The sequence below is a fragment of the Anguilla rostrata genome, chromosome 1 (assembly GCF_018555375.3).
Source record: "Anguilla rostrata isolate EN2019 chromosome 1, ASM1855537v3, whole genome shotgun sequence".
Classification (NCBI taxonomy): Eukaryota; Metazoa; Chordata; class Actinopteri; order Anguilliformes; family Anguillidae; genus Anguilla; species Anguilla rostrata.
This window is the reverse complement of record NC_057933.1, coordinates 34,230,502-34,246,439: the sequence shown is the minus strand read 5'-3', so window position 1 is coordinate 34,246,439 and position 15,938 is coordinate 34,230,502. Positions and strand designations below refer to the sequence as shown.

The window sequence follows — 15,938 nt, the reverse complement described above, 5'->3', positions numbered from 1 at the left end:
ATATTACATACCTTCTTGCTGAGTAGAGTCTAATGTATCATATCCATCTACTGAGGGGTATGACTCTCTGTTAACAAGAAAAAAGTTTCTTTGAGTCTTTGAGGATTTGCAGTAAGTTAAACTCAGTCATTGGTCTAATTAAGGCTGTAACTGACAAACTGGATGGGGAATATGAACAATAATTTCAGTAATTTTCTACAGCAAAGTATTTTTTAAAATAAAACTGAACAAAGGTTTTATAAAACTGAACAAAGGCTTTAATCAATTAATGATGCCACTGCGCAAGATGTAAAATACAGTTGAGACCAAAAGTTTACATACACCTGGGCTAAAGACATTCAAACTCAATTTTTCACAACTCCACACATTTCATGTTCCCATACATTTCCTGTGTTAAGTCAATTAGGGCATCTACTTTATTTCCATAAGAGGTCATTTCAAAATAATAGTTAAGAGACAGAGATATTGCAGCTGTTATGTACTATATCAGATTTTCAGTGGGTCAAAACTTGACATACACTGTGTTAGTATTTGGTGGCATTGCATTTTAATTGCTTAACTTGAATCAAACGCTTGGGTAGCCTTCCACAAGCTTCTCACAACACTTTGGCGGAACTTTTGCCCATTCCTCCTGACAGAACTGGTGTAACTCAGTCAGGTTTGTGGGCCTCCTTGCTCAGACACGCTTTTTCAGTTCAATCCACAAATTTTCTATGGGATCCAAGTCAGCGCTTTGTGATGGTCTCCAATACTTGCACTTTGTTGTCATTTTGTTACAACTTTGGAGGTATGCTTAGGATCACTGTCCTGCTGGAAGACCCAGTTGCAACCAAGTTTTAACTCTCTAGCTGATGTCTTGAGGTGTTGCTTCAGTATTTCTAGATAATCCTCCTTCCTCATGATACCATCTATTTTCTGAAGTGCACCAGTCCCTTTTCCAAAACACCCCTACAACATGATGCTGTGACCCCCATGCTTCACAGTTGGGATGGTGTTCTTTGGATTAAAAGCCTCACCCTTTTTCTTCCATACATACATCATTATGGCCAAAGAGTTCAATTTTTGTTTCATCTGACCAGAGAACACTCCTCCAAAAGGGCAAGGTGGTGATCACCTGGAAACTTAATTCTGGCTTTTTTGAGTTTCTTGGATTTTCCCATGGTATCAAGGGCAAAAAGGCAGTGGCTCTAAAGGTAGGCCCTTAAATACAGCCACAGGTGCCAATTAACTCCCAATTGACTCCTAATTATGACAATTGGCCAATCAGAAGCTTCTAAAAAGTCATTACATTAATTTCTGGAATCTTCTGGACTGTTTAAAGAGACAGTAAACTTGGTGTATGTAAACTTTTGACTTACTGGAATTATGATATACTGAATTAAAGCTGAAATAAATCTGTCTCTAAATGATAGTTTTAAAATTACCTCTTATGTGAACAAAATAGATGCCCTAATTGACTTGCCAAAATAAATGTATGGTAACATGAAATGTGCAAAGTTGTGAATATCTTTAGCCTAGGTCTATGTAAACTTTTGACCTCAACTGTAATATAATAACACTCTGATGCTTAACTGAAGGTTGAAACAGTCATTGACTATGTTGGCAGAAATCACACTAAACTAAAAGAATGAATATAGTAGAACAGAATGAAAACAGAATATACACTTTCAATCATGATAAACATAAGGGTTTTGCCAAGAAAGTACAGCGGATTCCAAAAGTCTATGTCCACCACCAAGTTCTGTTTGTTTTCATAATTTATAAAAAACCACAAAAAGTTTTACTCATTTGGTATATCTTATTCACAAATGTCATAAAACACAGATGCAGATTAAAAAAAATAAGCTGTTTCAAAAAAAAATAGCATGAAACTGATTTCTAAATATTTAGTTTGCCACCTCATGCTTCCTTAAAATTTTAATACATGAGCACTCCTAATACACGGTGCAAGTTGTTTTGGTCTTGTAACAATTAATGCCAGATATGGATGTAATTAATATGGTCCACTTTGTATAATTGTTTCTATTGCAGGTGCTTTCATTTTGAAAAAGAATACTTCTTTGCAAAAGAAAAAGAAAAAGAAAAATGGGGCCATAATGGACGAGCAAAGAGAAGTACCGCCCTACTTTATATAGGCATGCTATCCCTAAAATCAGTTAATTCTTTGCTGATGTTTTGTTTCAATACTTGTTTGCATTCACAAATGGCCAAACTGTTTAATGATTATTGCCCAAATAAATAAATAAATAAATAAATTCTGTGCTGAAAATGGCTTGCTTTCCCTCTTGGCTAAACACCAGGTTTTCAGTGGGCAGGATTAACTGGGTGTTAGTTAAGCCTGGTGCACACTAGAAGATTTTCAAATCTTAACCGATTTTAAAAACATGGGAGACCACAGACATAACAACAGATTTAACCAATTTTTAATATTTTAAGAACGCACACACTAGACGATTCAGTCAAGACGCAGGACCACACACTTGGCGTTTATACTAAACGATTTCAGAGTGGCGATTCCAGGGACTTTTTTTCTTTCCGCAAACTGATTCCCCATCTCCATGGAGACCACACTGCCGGCAACGTTACAATAATTACATATATACATAATACAATAATATTGATACTTTTGTTGCTATGTGCGGTTGCCTAACCGCATCGAGTATAAAACAATTTTGTCCACAGAGAACTTCTTTGGTTTCGGTAAGCCGAAAAAATTTTGGTTGGTGATGCTTCCCGGTCAGCTCACTCTCATTGGCTGTTGCGGGTTTCTGCTCAATATTCCATCGCTGTTCCTTTCACACTACAGGATTTCAAGTCGTAAATATCAAACATGTTTGATATTTACGATTCGAGATCGGGGAGACTCCGATCCAGTCGGTAACATTAAGATTATGTCTGTAAACCCCTCACACTACAGGATCACTTGGGCAGATAATCGGTTCAGACTATCGGTTCCCGACAATGCCCCCGCGATTGTCGGGAAGAGCGAATCGGGCACAAAATAGGCCCAATTATCCTCTAGTGTGGGGCCAGCATTACCTAACAAAAACCATGAGTTTAGTGAAATCCTTTCTGTATGTAATTTTTAAATGACATTTTTGCCACTTTTGTGAGAATAAGGCAAGCTAAATTGAAAATGCCTAATTTGCCCCTTGAAATTGCCCCTTCTCTGGATGCAAAGAAAGTAATACACTTCTCTTTTCATAAAAACGAAGAGACATACAAGAAATCGGTTTTATTTCTGGAGTCCACAGGGACTGCAATATTATAATAACCTGTACAATTATTATCTGCAGCACCCATTTTCACTTGGAGCAGAACGTGGTGGTTCGGTAAGTAGGCCAACAATTAGCTAGCGACAATTAAATAGCTTTGAAGCTTAGACATGTGGAATAAAATACTTTCTTTATTCAGGTGTATGTCCGGAGTTCGAGACTGCTATAGAATCTAATATTAGTGCACAGTAGCTCAGTGTTACATTATTACACATTTAATGATCTTCAGGTATAACTATATGATGGCAAAGCCTAGTTCATGTGTCTTTCTTTGATTTTGTAAGCTTACAGTTCTAACTGGCTCTAACCAAGCTAGCAACGAGGAATGGTTCACATATGATATCTCTTACAGATAGGAATGTTAATGAGAGAAGGATACACGCCCACCCAGTCCTTGTCTGCAGAACAGGTCACAACAATTTTTGTTTATTATAACTTAATGGTTATAATTGGGTTAAAAACTTGAAAGAAATAGTAAATAGACAATCAGTTGTAATTTCTGGGAATTTAACCATAATTTGAATCCAGTTTCCTGGATCTTTAAAGTTCTGTGGAAGAGGGTTTATTTTCCAGCAGGACAATGATCCAAAATGCACATCAAAAAGGAAGGAAGTTTACCTGCATGGATTTCCCTCCACAGTCATCAGACCTTAAACCATCTAAACAACTTATGGGAATATTTGAAATGGTAAAAGGTGAAACACCCTGTACCATTACAGGAAAACTTCTGGAATGTTTTCTAAGAGCTGGAATAATGTGGATCTGCAAATTCAAACCTGTGGAACAAATGCCAGTCAGAATACAGGCTATAATAAAGCCAAATGTTGGACATATAAAATACAGACATTTCTGTTAATATTAGCAACATGTTTTGACTTGTGTCAGTAAAAGTGATCTTATCTTGCAGATATAACCATAGAGTAAAGAATTTGTGTTTTTTTTGATGAATGATGAAAAAGAGATCTTGGTCGTGGACTCAGATATTTGGACTCGCACATGCGACCAAAAATCTGTCACGTGCGACTAAACATTTTCATTGGTCGCACCGGTGCGCCTGACATTTAGCAGGTCAGTCTCTGTGTGTTACGACGGAGTATTAGGGCCACATTGAGGGGAAAAAAATTCTGAGATTTCGAGAATAAGGTCGTAATATTACGAGAATAAAGTCGTAATTTTACGAGAAAAAAGTCATAATATTATGAGAATAAAGTCGTAATTTTAGGCTACTTGTTATTTTAGACGGGAAATATCAGAAGAGCAGCCAGCCGTCTGCGTTAAAATGAGGAAGGTGGAGCATCTTGTGAAGTTATACTTTAGTATAGGTTTCACAAATAAAATACTTAATCTTTTGGCACATCAGCACCACATTATCATAAGTATCAGGACAAGATTCTGCAAGAAACTGTGTCTATTCCAAAGAAAGAACCACACGAACTTGGAGGAAATTGCAAGCTTGGGCTGCCATTAGACTGTCCTCGCATCTGTTTTGTTGGTTGCTGGTAATATATTCCTAAAAATTATGTTTTTTTTCTCGAAATTTACAATTTTATTCCTGTAATATTATGATTTTTTTTCTCGTAAAAATACGACTTTATTCTCGTAATATTACAACTTTTTTCTTGAAATATTATGACTTTATTATGACTCATTAAATTGCGATTTTATTCTTGTAATATTATGACTTTATTTTCGTAATATTACCTTATTCTCGAAATCTCAGAATTTTTTTCCCCCTCAATGTGGCCCTAATACTCCGTCGTAGTACAGTGTGTGTATATGTGTAGCGTTATTTCTTTTTACCACCCGCATTCTGCAAAGACCCGCCCCTACTCTGCCTCTGATTGGCTCTGACCCTGATATTCTGTGGGTGGGGAAAAAAAATAAGGCATGTATGTGTGAAACCGCGCCCAGTACTCCTCCGGGAGCAGCGCACAATTTTGTTTGAGTTATTTGAGTTTGATTTATTTGTATGAGTTTGTCAAGCACTTTAAACATCAGCACTTTTTAAGTTTATTTTTTTAACAATTGAGGTTATTGCGATTTATTGTTTGTGCTGTGATTTAAATAAAGAAAAAACATTTATCTGCACCTTTATTCATGATTACAATCATTTACATAATGTGTTAAGAAATTACCAATGCGTATGGGAACTTACAAAAAATGTAATGCTTAAAATGTATTATTGTGGCACCAAAAGGCGAGGTAAAAATTTTGGGTGCACCTAAATTATGTGCTGGTACACCTAAATGAAAAAGTTAGGTGCACCAGTGCAACCAATGTAAAAAGTTAGTCTGGAGCCATGAGTTGTCAAAGCTTTGTACTGATACACCTTGATGGAGGGCAGAGCAGGCTGATGTTAGCATTAGGGCTGATCAATTTCATTTCCTGTCTTTCTTGGCAAAAGCTAAACTTCACTTAAAAGTTTTTGTGATCCATTTATTCATGGAGTCGTTTTTTTTTTTTAAATTGTTAAAACAGTTATTTTAAGCCCAAATATTCAGGGAAAAGTCATGGAAGGAGGAGGTTTTGCATTTACAGTGCAGAAGTAATTTAAATTTTAAAATCTAAATACCCAGTGGCATGGCCTTTCGGGTGTTAAAACTAGGCTGCAGAAAAATGGTATAACTAGGCCTAATAAAAAAAGTTTTTTGGAAGCTGATACACTGACCATCAGGTCAACGCAGCAGTTGTGTATACTAATGATTTAACAAATGTATGCTGTATACTATTTCAAAACACTCTTGTTTTAAACACTTTTAACCCATGTATGCTTTGCTTGAAGCAAACAAACCAAAAGTGGAATTAGCGGGGGTGCCGAAGGAGCAACGCACCCATATGAGCAGCCATGACGGGGCCCCCTTGAGTACCCAAACATAGACACTAATGCTTTTCCTTTGCCTTGTTCAAATGCATGATGCTTTATTTAACCCTCTGGGGCTACCCAATTGTTTTCTATTGTTTTTGTCCAGTGGCCACCCAAAGCATGCATGAGACGAGATGTTGCTGTGTCTGCTAGTCAGTTAGCGTAACCTGTCTGCAACTAGTCAGACAGGAATTATGGCAGGTATAAATCTGGTGCACAAAAGCGAAGAGAAAAGGAAAAAAAACACAATTTAGTCTCATGTTCCCTGAAAAATTTTCTTCAGTTGATTTTCTCAGGGCCAGGAGCAGGCTGTTGAGAGCAGCACAAATGACAACCCAGTCCAAGATGCTAATGACAATGACACTGACCACTTTACAGTTACTATTAGCAAGGCCAAACCTCAAACAGGAGAAGCCAATAGATCTAGTGATAAGCAGGATCAGGAGAAAAAGGAAGATAATGAGGATTTTGAGAGTGTCAAGACAAGCCAGGCCTGGCAAAGTTATGTCAACAGAAAATATGTAAAAAATGTAGGGAAATTTAGGGACAAAAAAAAATGTCCCTAAATTTCATGATGACAGAGTTCAACAATAGAATGCTATGGAGTGAGAACAGGGAAATGCAAGATGAATTTCAAGACTAATTCTTGACTCCAAGAAGAGGTGACTGTTCTGTCAGCAGAATCAGAAGATGGAGATTATGTTAGTCTTTTTTTCATTTTATATAGTTATGTTTACGATTTCACTAAACTACTGTGGTACAACTGACGCTAACCTGCTAGACCTCTACAATGACTTATGGACTGACTAGCTTCTGCTGCTTACTTGGCTAGGTTGAATGGGGAGCCCTTAATCCTACATCACTGGCTGAGATGTGTAAAAAAAGGGATTATGAAGGGGGTGTTGCTTAATAAGATCTAATTATACCTGTATTTCTGCCCTACTTAATTTTCCAAATCATCCTCTCCACGTGTCCACCATTGTAATGTCCATAAGTGTATAGCCCTTTCAGAGTATCAGTCAGCATTCAAAAACCTATAGTGTCCTCCATCCACCTGACCACAGCACTTTTTCTCGGACTTTGTCGTGGTGGACACAAGAGGTCAGGAAAGCAAATTCCCTTCTGTGTCTGATGATGCTGTACGCAAAAGGAAGAGGGGAAGTGGGTCTTACTCTCTCTGTTCCCCATCTGGACTCAATGGTTTGACGAAGGACTTTGGGAACCAGCCGTGTTTTCCATTCAGCTCCCCAAGCCACCATTCCTCCTGCTGCTCCAGCACTGTGATCACCGCATCCTTTGCAAAGTTCAAATGGCTTTCCGTATTTCCTGCCCAAGAGCACAGTGCCTGTGCCTGAAGATTAGGCCCAGGCTCAGACTATGAACACACACACACACACACACACAAAACACACACGCACACAATTGGTTTGATACATCCTTAAGACACAGGCACATCAAATTTTTTCTGCTCTGCAAGAAGAAATCTTGCTGCAGTTTAAGTTGTGAAGAAGTTAAGGAGCACCAAGGCTAGTCATAGAATATTAATTTCATGAACAATAGGGATGGCATTAGCAGATCCTGATATCTTACGATTAAAGAAAATGTTTGTACAAGTTACAGTTAGGTCTGAGGAACCCAGCGACCAGGAATACCTTCCCATCTAATAAATAAACTGATGGGCTGTAAAAGTGTATCAACGCAATTGAATTTCAAGAGGGCAAGAAGTGAATTTAAAAGGTAAAAATACCGCAAACACATGATAATATATTCTCAAGATACATTAAAAAGCTGCGCCAGAGACCTCATGTCTTGACATTATATGTTGATATTATTCCTTTTACGCTGAGTAATATAAAATTTGTTATTTTCTGCTGAAAGAAAGTGAAACTGTTTTCCTAATTAGTTCAATGAAAAGTGCTAGAGCTGACAACAACTTTATTTTCTCATTAAATTAACCTTAAAGCCACAGGAAAGGGATTTCATATTGTGTGTGTAAATCAACTGATATGGCACTGAATTGGGTTGCCGTGCCTATGGGAAATATGGTAAGAATATAAGAATAAAATAATATTTGATTATGAGAACAGACCATTTTGGCTTAACATTTACCTATGGTCTATGGTCACTGCAAGAAGTCTGATCATTGTGTGAATAAATATTTCAGTTTGGACCCATACTTAACCCACCTGTCCTTGATTTGTGGGGGCTGGCCCTGGGGTAGTTGCAGAGGGACTACCCTTATCAGCAGGGACACTCTGAACCGTTTCCAGGATACTGGACTCATCCTCAGGCTTGTTGTACCTGAAAGGGACACAGGTACAACATAACAAGCAGCAGGTCGCAATAAAATGTGGAGGATTACTGTTTAATTTCTAAAACCACTAGGTCTGTTGGGCTGTGATGTTTAATTTGTATATATATTTTTAAATCCTATAAGCACGCAGAAAATCTAACGTATTCCTGGTTTGAAAACGATTGGCTCTGAATGACCCATTTCATCTGCTGGCACATAGCCAATTAATGTCCTGCAGGCAGAGAAGGTGATTTTTGGAATGCAAGTGCCACTACCAGTTTACCAGAATCATCTCATGTGGTGGAACACGATTGCATATCTAGAGCAGAAATATCAGAGCATTCCAGGCACTTCTCTTCCAACAGGGTATGTTCTTCCCACTGTGTCCATGACTTTCTCATAACTTTTTTCCTAATATCCACGACTATTTTAGCAGTATAATGAGTTTGTAGCCAAGAAAAAAAAAAAAAAAAGGATGAGCCAACATTTCATATTTGCACAAGTGGTTGCATAGAACCAGTCATGCTGCCGCCACCAAAGAAAGTAACTTCCGTCTTGTTCATAATATTAGGAAAAAAATGATTATTAATCTTTGACGCATAAGTTTTAAACAACAATAGCAATGCCGACAATTTTGTGCTACAACCGTAAAAAGTACAGCAGTTGCTGAGAAGACCTGTTGGCATGGCAAACGTAGAGGGAGAAAACCTGCTAATAAGTAGCATATCTCAGTTTCTGAAAAGAGCAAGGAAAATGTCCAAAATTATGGTGTGGCAGATGTGGAATGTTTAGTATACCTGGAAGTAGAAGGCATGATCTGAGGGGGCAGGGGTTCCTTTGTTGCAGGGGAGGCCTGAGGTTTTATTTGTTTCTCCACGTAACTCACTGGGAACCAGCCCTCGAATCCCCGCAGATAGCCGTACAGCCACCCTTTCTCCCCTTCTCTGGTCTCATCCACCTGTACAGTCATCACAAGGAGAAGGAACCAGCTGAGACTGAAAATTATACACTAACTATACTGACATAAATGAGACTATAAAATAGTCTGTGTAAAAAAAGCTGTATAAAGGCATATTGAAAGGAATAGTCGGGTCAAGAATTATTGGCTTGGAGAAAAAGGCTGTAAAAAATAAAGCACAGATATGAGTTACATTTTTTGTTCAAACCTATGGGAAATCTACATTATTTTATTTTTTCTAAAAAGTTTCAGTTATCAGTTTCAGTTTCCTGGGTGGAGTCTAAATATACATCTATATTGGTCAATGTCTAAATATAATTGGTTAATAGTGTGGTCCGGTGTTGTCGTCATTACCCTTTCTTGAGGTTTCTAGATTCGAATTTCAAGATTTTATTGTGTAATTTTTTGGGGTGGTGATTTTTTACAGTGGCTGATTTTACAAGATTTGTTATTGATTCAATCTGAAAGTAGAAAACAAAATCCTTTTCAAAATGTCTCGGATTAAAACGTACTGAATTACAAAACAGGGTAAAGGAATATCTGATTGGTAACACTGCAGACAAATAAATGAAATTCAGATGTTGCAAGCCATCTAGACCGCAGGAAAGATTACAATAGAGTGGAGCATACATATACAGAAACAGCTGTCAAAAGCATGGGGGGGAGGGGGGGCGCGCTAGTGAGCAGGCAATGGAGTAGGCTGTGTTTTAGACATGCTCTGCTGAAATTCGGTTTAAAAGTTTTGTTTAGACACTCTACACCCACAAAAGGCTACGAAATATCAATCTCAGTTTGTTATTTTTACTTATCATTAGTCTAGTTTTGGTTTTGTCACGCCAATGGCCAACAATTTGCAAAAGTACAAATTCACCAGAGTAACTTCCACTGCTGGGCCCAAAGCTGCAAGCTCGTGTTCTTCACCTACCGGGAGCAGCCTGAAAGTCGAAATCCTCACCTCGTTGAAAAAATATATCGCTATACTGCTTAGGTCGGAGCTAAAAACTCTACTGGCTGAGGAATTTGAGGCTGTCAAATCTGAACTACACGCAGTAAAAACAGAAGTGGCGAATAATACTGCAACAATTTGCTCTGATGTGGAGACGATGAAAATGACCATATCAGAAATGGAACAGGGGCTATCATCATGCTCAGACGACGTGGCTTCGCTGCAAACCAAGGTAGGCAAGCTCGAGACGAAGGTAACCAGTTTACGGGAAAAATGCCTTGATATGGAGGGAAGGAAGAGGCGTTCCAACATCCAAATACTGAATGTTCCAGAGACCCCTGGCTCAAGCACTCCAATGGCAGTCTCTAAACTACTGAAAGAAATTTTGAACATGGACAAAGATGTTCTGATCGACAGATCACACAGGGGTCTCCAGGCAAGGAAACCAGATGGTAAGTCCCATGTCATTGTGGCGAAAGTGCATTATTAACAAGATTGTGTGGAAGTCCGTCGCCAGGGAGACCGGTCCCCTCAAGTTCAAAGGAACCGCCGTCTCTATATTCCTGGATTATCCCCCGAGTGTTGCACAAGCTAGATCTGCATTCAGTGAGGTTAAGTGACTGCTCCGGGGACGAGATGGCATTCGGTATGGCCTTTCCTATCCAGCACGACTCTGTGTCACACATAATGGAACGGAGAGACAATTTCAAAGCCCCGAGGACGCCATGGTTAATGTGAAAACCAAAATTCTGAAAGACGCAGCAAGATTTAAGTAAGAGTTCTTTGTAAGATTTCATTTCACATCCGAGTTATGTTGAGGCTGTCCTCTCTGGTGAGTAAACAATGTACTAACCCAACTCTGAAAAAGTTGGGACGGTATGGAAAATGCAAATAAAAAAAGAAAGCAGTGATTTCTAAATTTACTTTGACTTGTATTTTATTGCAGACAGTATGAACACAAGATATTTCAGGTTTTGTGTGGTCAACTTTATTAGGGGTCCAAGCAGCGAAGCTGGTGGAACCCTATTGTATCTGCTAGGATTATTATTATTATTATTCTTATTATTATTTTTCTCCGCTAAAAGTGTCTGTGGCTCAGCAACCATAAGTCCTAGAGCAACCAAATTTGGTAGGTGGGTTCCTATGGCCCCCCACTACTCAGGCACTACAAATCACCCTCTAACAAAGGGTCATGTTTAAATGGCCATAACTCCCACACCATAAGTCAGATCAACACAAAACTTCATTGACCGACGCATCTGAATGTGCTCTACAACTTTTGGGACCACCAATGTCCGCCATATTGTTTGCCCGCCATTTGGACTTTTTTATTAGTTGCGGTGCGGAAGAGCTGTAGCTCCTCATCTAAAGTGTTACGACATTTCGTAAACTGCTTTACAGCAAGCAGCTAGAAGACATCCATGGTGGCGCAACTAAGTAATCCAACACCGTTGGGTCTAGTTTTTATCAGTGAGGGGAGGATCTGAACTTCATAATGGACAATATTATCTATCTGGGCATTCATAAAAATATTCTTTCACCACTCAAAAATCGTATTCCATCATAACAAGATAAACCCGACAATAGCCCTAAAATATGCCAATACGGCAGTAACGAAACGTACAAAAGTAACGAAATAAACGAGACAATGTTTTAAAAAATGATACCATGTCATTCGTTTTACATGTCAATATCTGGGACTAAATATTGAATAAATATACAACCTTACTGTTGGTTTTACGCATAGAGATGTTCCTTTTGAGACTGAGTGGTCATATATTGTCTTGGACAATCCGTTTGTGAAATATACGTGCATCTGTGATGCCTGGATACCTTCAAAAATAGCTGTGCGTAATACCATACAGCCTTATCATCGCATTCACTCTGGGGTAGCAGTAAAAGACGCTGCACCTAACAAAACATTGTCAACGATTTTTCATAATTTCTTAGAAAACACTATTATTATTGAGGACTTCTGGGCATAGCTAAGCCATATGTTTGCTGATAGACCTATCTGACATTGTTTTCTGGAGCAAAATAGAAGCGGGAAGGACTATATCATTGCTGTCTCTGTCTTTATCTCCTGAACACATAAAATTTCATCATTGCTATGTAAGTATTACTGCTCAAAATATCTTGGTTCGTTCCGTTGCTACCATAATATAACAAAAAATTTTTGTGTCTACAGCTGCAGTTTCTCACTGCAATTACTAATATTGAATATAAACAAAAGACTGTAGTCTTTTAAGACTTATGCTGTAGTCAAAAGACTTATGCTGTAGTCTGCCAATGTCGAAATAAATAATACGGTACTCTGCGGGCAGCACACAGGTAGCAGGGATGGCGAGTTGATATTTAGTTTTTTGTTTAGTTTTTTTCAATGTCGTATTTATTATTTGAAATATGTATTATTATCTGTCTCTGAGGCACTCTGAAATGTGCATTCTCTGCTAAGCTGAGCATGATTGAATATTGTCTGATAGTGTTGCATGTATACGAAATTCAGCACCTTTTCGGTACTTAAAGAAAAACGGTTCGGTATTAGAATTTTCCGACATTCGGTACTTTTAGGTCAAATGTAAAAGCCAGGGAAATGTGTCTCCCGCATTACTGATTGAGAGGATGAAAGGTGTAATTTGTCAGAATTTACGCTAGATGGCAGTAACAACTAAGGTAGCCAAGTCAGGTGACGTGCGCTTGTCCATTCCTCCTCGTTGATACAGCGCAAGCTTTGACTAATTTGGAAATATTTTATAATAGGAAGATGCTGTATTGTTATTAAAATATGCCGTTTTTAGATCTATTTAAAAGTGAAAGACCTGTTTAAAAATTATTTAGTTCACAATTATATTTAATATATTTTTCTATTAGTGTTGTAACACTATAGGCCTATGCTTATTAATATGCTGAACAGGCTTCAACTTAAAGGTTGTTAATAAATCGTGAATTCGAAAATGAGGTCAACCCTTGTGGACATTACGTTTCTGATCTGATTAACCCTCTGGGGTCGAGAGCTCCGCCGGCGGAGCTCGACAAGATGAAATTTACTTTCGTTTCTATTTGGATGATTAACTTCACGTGCTGTTATCATACAGACGCAACAAAAACATTGACAGCAACCTTAGAATCGCGACTTTCCAATGTGCCCATTGGCAAATAATATAAATTGTTTTAAATGTTCCAAATTTGATTAATTAGATCATGTATGCTTCGTTAAACTTTACTCATTACTATGTGAATTTCGCTCAGCAGGAAGTCCGCCCAAATCGCATTCACGTTAACAACATTATAATTACTCTCCATAGAAGGAGACTAAAGGAGGGGCGATGCGAGATCCATGTGAGAAATGCCAAGTCTGCGAAAGCGGGATAGAATGTCAAAGTGTCGCCTAATTCACTTCTTTTGAGGTGAACATTTCGTTTAATTTTGGAAAATGGTCCGTCCGGAAGCCGACACTGATGAAGAGCGGCGTCATTTCGAACAGCGAACTGATCCAGCTGAGGATCAACTTCATGCGTAAGTATATTTCTTATGATCATATTGGTAAATATGTGTACTGTATTGCAACGTATCTGTGTGTTTGTAGGAATATCCAGCAATATGCGCGTTTGTAAATTCCCACACTACGAACGATTCGACCTATTGCATCTCAAAATTATAGGCTAGGCTCTCTGCGTCTGGTTGTGTTAGAAGTATCAGGAAGACTGTATGTTTTTCGATCATTGGTAATAAATAGCCCGTGGCGTGGCTAAGATTCTAAAACTGATGTCCTCGCACAATCGATATTAGCATACTGTAAGTAAATTCGGGAAACAGCAATATAATAACCACTTAGCTAAACAGACCTAGCCTAGTTCAGATTGAGGCATTGTTATTGATGAGTTGCGTGTAGTTGAGCTGGAATATCAATGTTTATTTAGTTTAGCTAATGTTGTTTCGTTGATAGCTTGCATTATTTGTAAATGTGTGCTGTATTACATTCTCTGTGTGTTTGTAGGAATATTCACTAATATGCGCGCTTGTAAATTCCCACACTACGAACGATTCTAACCATTGCTTCTCAAAATTATAGGCTACCTCTCTGCGTCTGGTTGTGTTTGTTTGGTTCTTTGTTTGTATATGATGTAACCATGTCACATTTCCTAAGTTTTGTTTTCATTAGTTAGTGGTTTGCCCCTTTTTGTAAAGCACATTTAATTTTCACCTGTTGAAGGAAATGTGCTATATAAATAAAGTTTGATTTGATGTCACATTTCCTAACAATTTTGTTTTTATCATATTTACAGAGATGCTGATCAGGAAACACGGCCTAGTTCACCACTAGCTAAGAGGCTACGCAAGCGTTGCAAGAGTACACCCGTCTCATCTCATCTTCCATGCGTATAGTTTGCTTCAATAAATGTTCTGAAAATCAAAAGATGTCTTTGTTTCTGTCTTCTAAATGGCTCACTGAGTCTTTGTCTTAGTGGTGGGGAGGCCTGCGGCCAGGGGTGAATAGCCTACTTAGCTGGCAGGTCGTCCTACCCAATGCATATTCATTACAGAAAGGCCATTTGCCCTGCCATTCTAACCTGGTGTTGAAAAATAGTAGTCACAACACTAACTTTTAGCAATGTATTTTATATTTCTCATTGGATTTGCTAAAATATTTTGTCATCTTTTGATACCCAAGACCTTGAAGAACACATTTCAGTGACCAAAAGTCTTATTCACAATTGTTCAGTGTGCTTTATTACAACATTCCTGTGCATGTTCAAAACTACTGTTTATAGTTTGTGTGTTTTTAGAGCAGTTTACAATCCACACATGATTATGACCTACTTACTGCTGCCATATTGTTGTAGCTGAGTTTGTGCTGAAAACAAAGATATGAAACACTTTGGAATCACTGTATATAAAGTTGATGAAATTTACACAAATGTCAGAGCATCGCACAATCACCAGTGTGCCTCATTTTACCCTTAGACCCCAGAGGGTTAAGGTAATTTCAGTATCGTTAGGTACTGAGTATCAAATCAGTATCGTTTAAATTTCAAGTATCGTTTCAGTATCGAGTATCGTGATACTAAACCTAGTATCGGTATCAAAATTTTGGTATCGTGACAACACTAGCCTTTTTTAGTTGCGGCGTGGAAGCACTGCAGCTCTACATACACGCCGGGCCATCTATGTGTTGCGACATGCCATCTAAGTGTTACGACATAGTAAAGGCCTTTACGGCAAGCGGCTAGGACACATCCATGGCAATGCAACTAAGTAATCCGACAGCGTCTCTTAGCACATAATTGGCCGTAAGTCATCGATATTTTATACAATCATCATGATATTCAGTAGATATGTTGGGTGAAGGCATATGATCACGAAGACAAAACCGTTTTAAAATTGCTCCATAGAGGCCGCAATAATGCCAATGCTTGGACCTCTCCCAACGCCGCTTGCGGCTTTAATTGTATGTGTTTTTTTCTCTTTCTTACTACTTATATATTATCATTTATTTCCATCGTTATTGTATTTTTTATTTTATTTATTAATTTTATTATTTGTGTCTCACCTACAATTTTTGTCACATTGAATCTATATGTGTATGTAATCATTTATAAAAT

General features: G+C 38.2%; 1 protein-coding gene across 4 annotated transcripts in view; it reads right to left on the bottom strand.

The window, feature by feature from the left end:
* The window catches only part of LOC135254990 (intersectin-2-like), a 140,252-nt gene that overhangs the window by 53,889 nt on the left and 70,425 nt on the right, over window positions 1–15,938 (bottom strand). For 3 of the 4 annotated variants that reach the window (XM_064335672.1, XM_064335667.1, XM_064335686.1), the window contains 4 exons: window positions 9,229–9,389; window positions 8,325–8,439; window positions 7,311–7,513; window positions 12–67 (listed from right to left, as the gene is read on the bottom strand). In XM_064335672.1, coding sequence (XP_064191742.1) covers window positions 12–67; window positions 7,311–7,513; window positions 8,325–8,439; window positions 9,229–9,389 — 535 coding nt within the window. The remainder of the gene's footprint in view (window positions 1–11; window positions 68–7,310; window positions 7,514–8,324; window positions 8,440–9,228; window positions 9,390–15,938) is intronic. The other variant, XM_064335679.1, reaches the window with a different exon arrangement.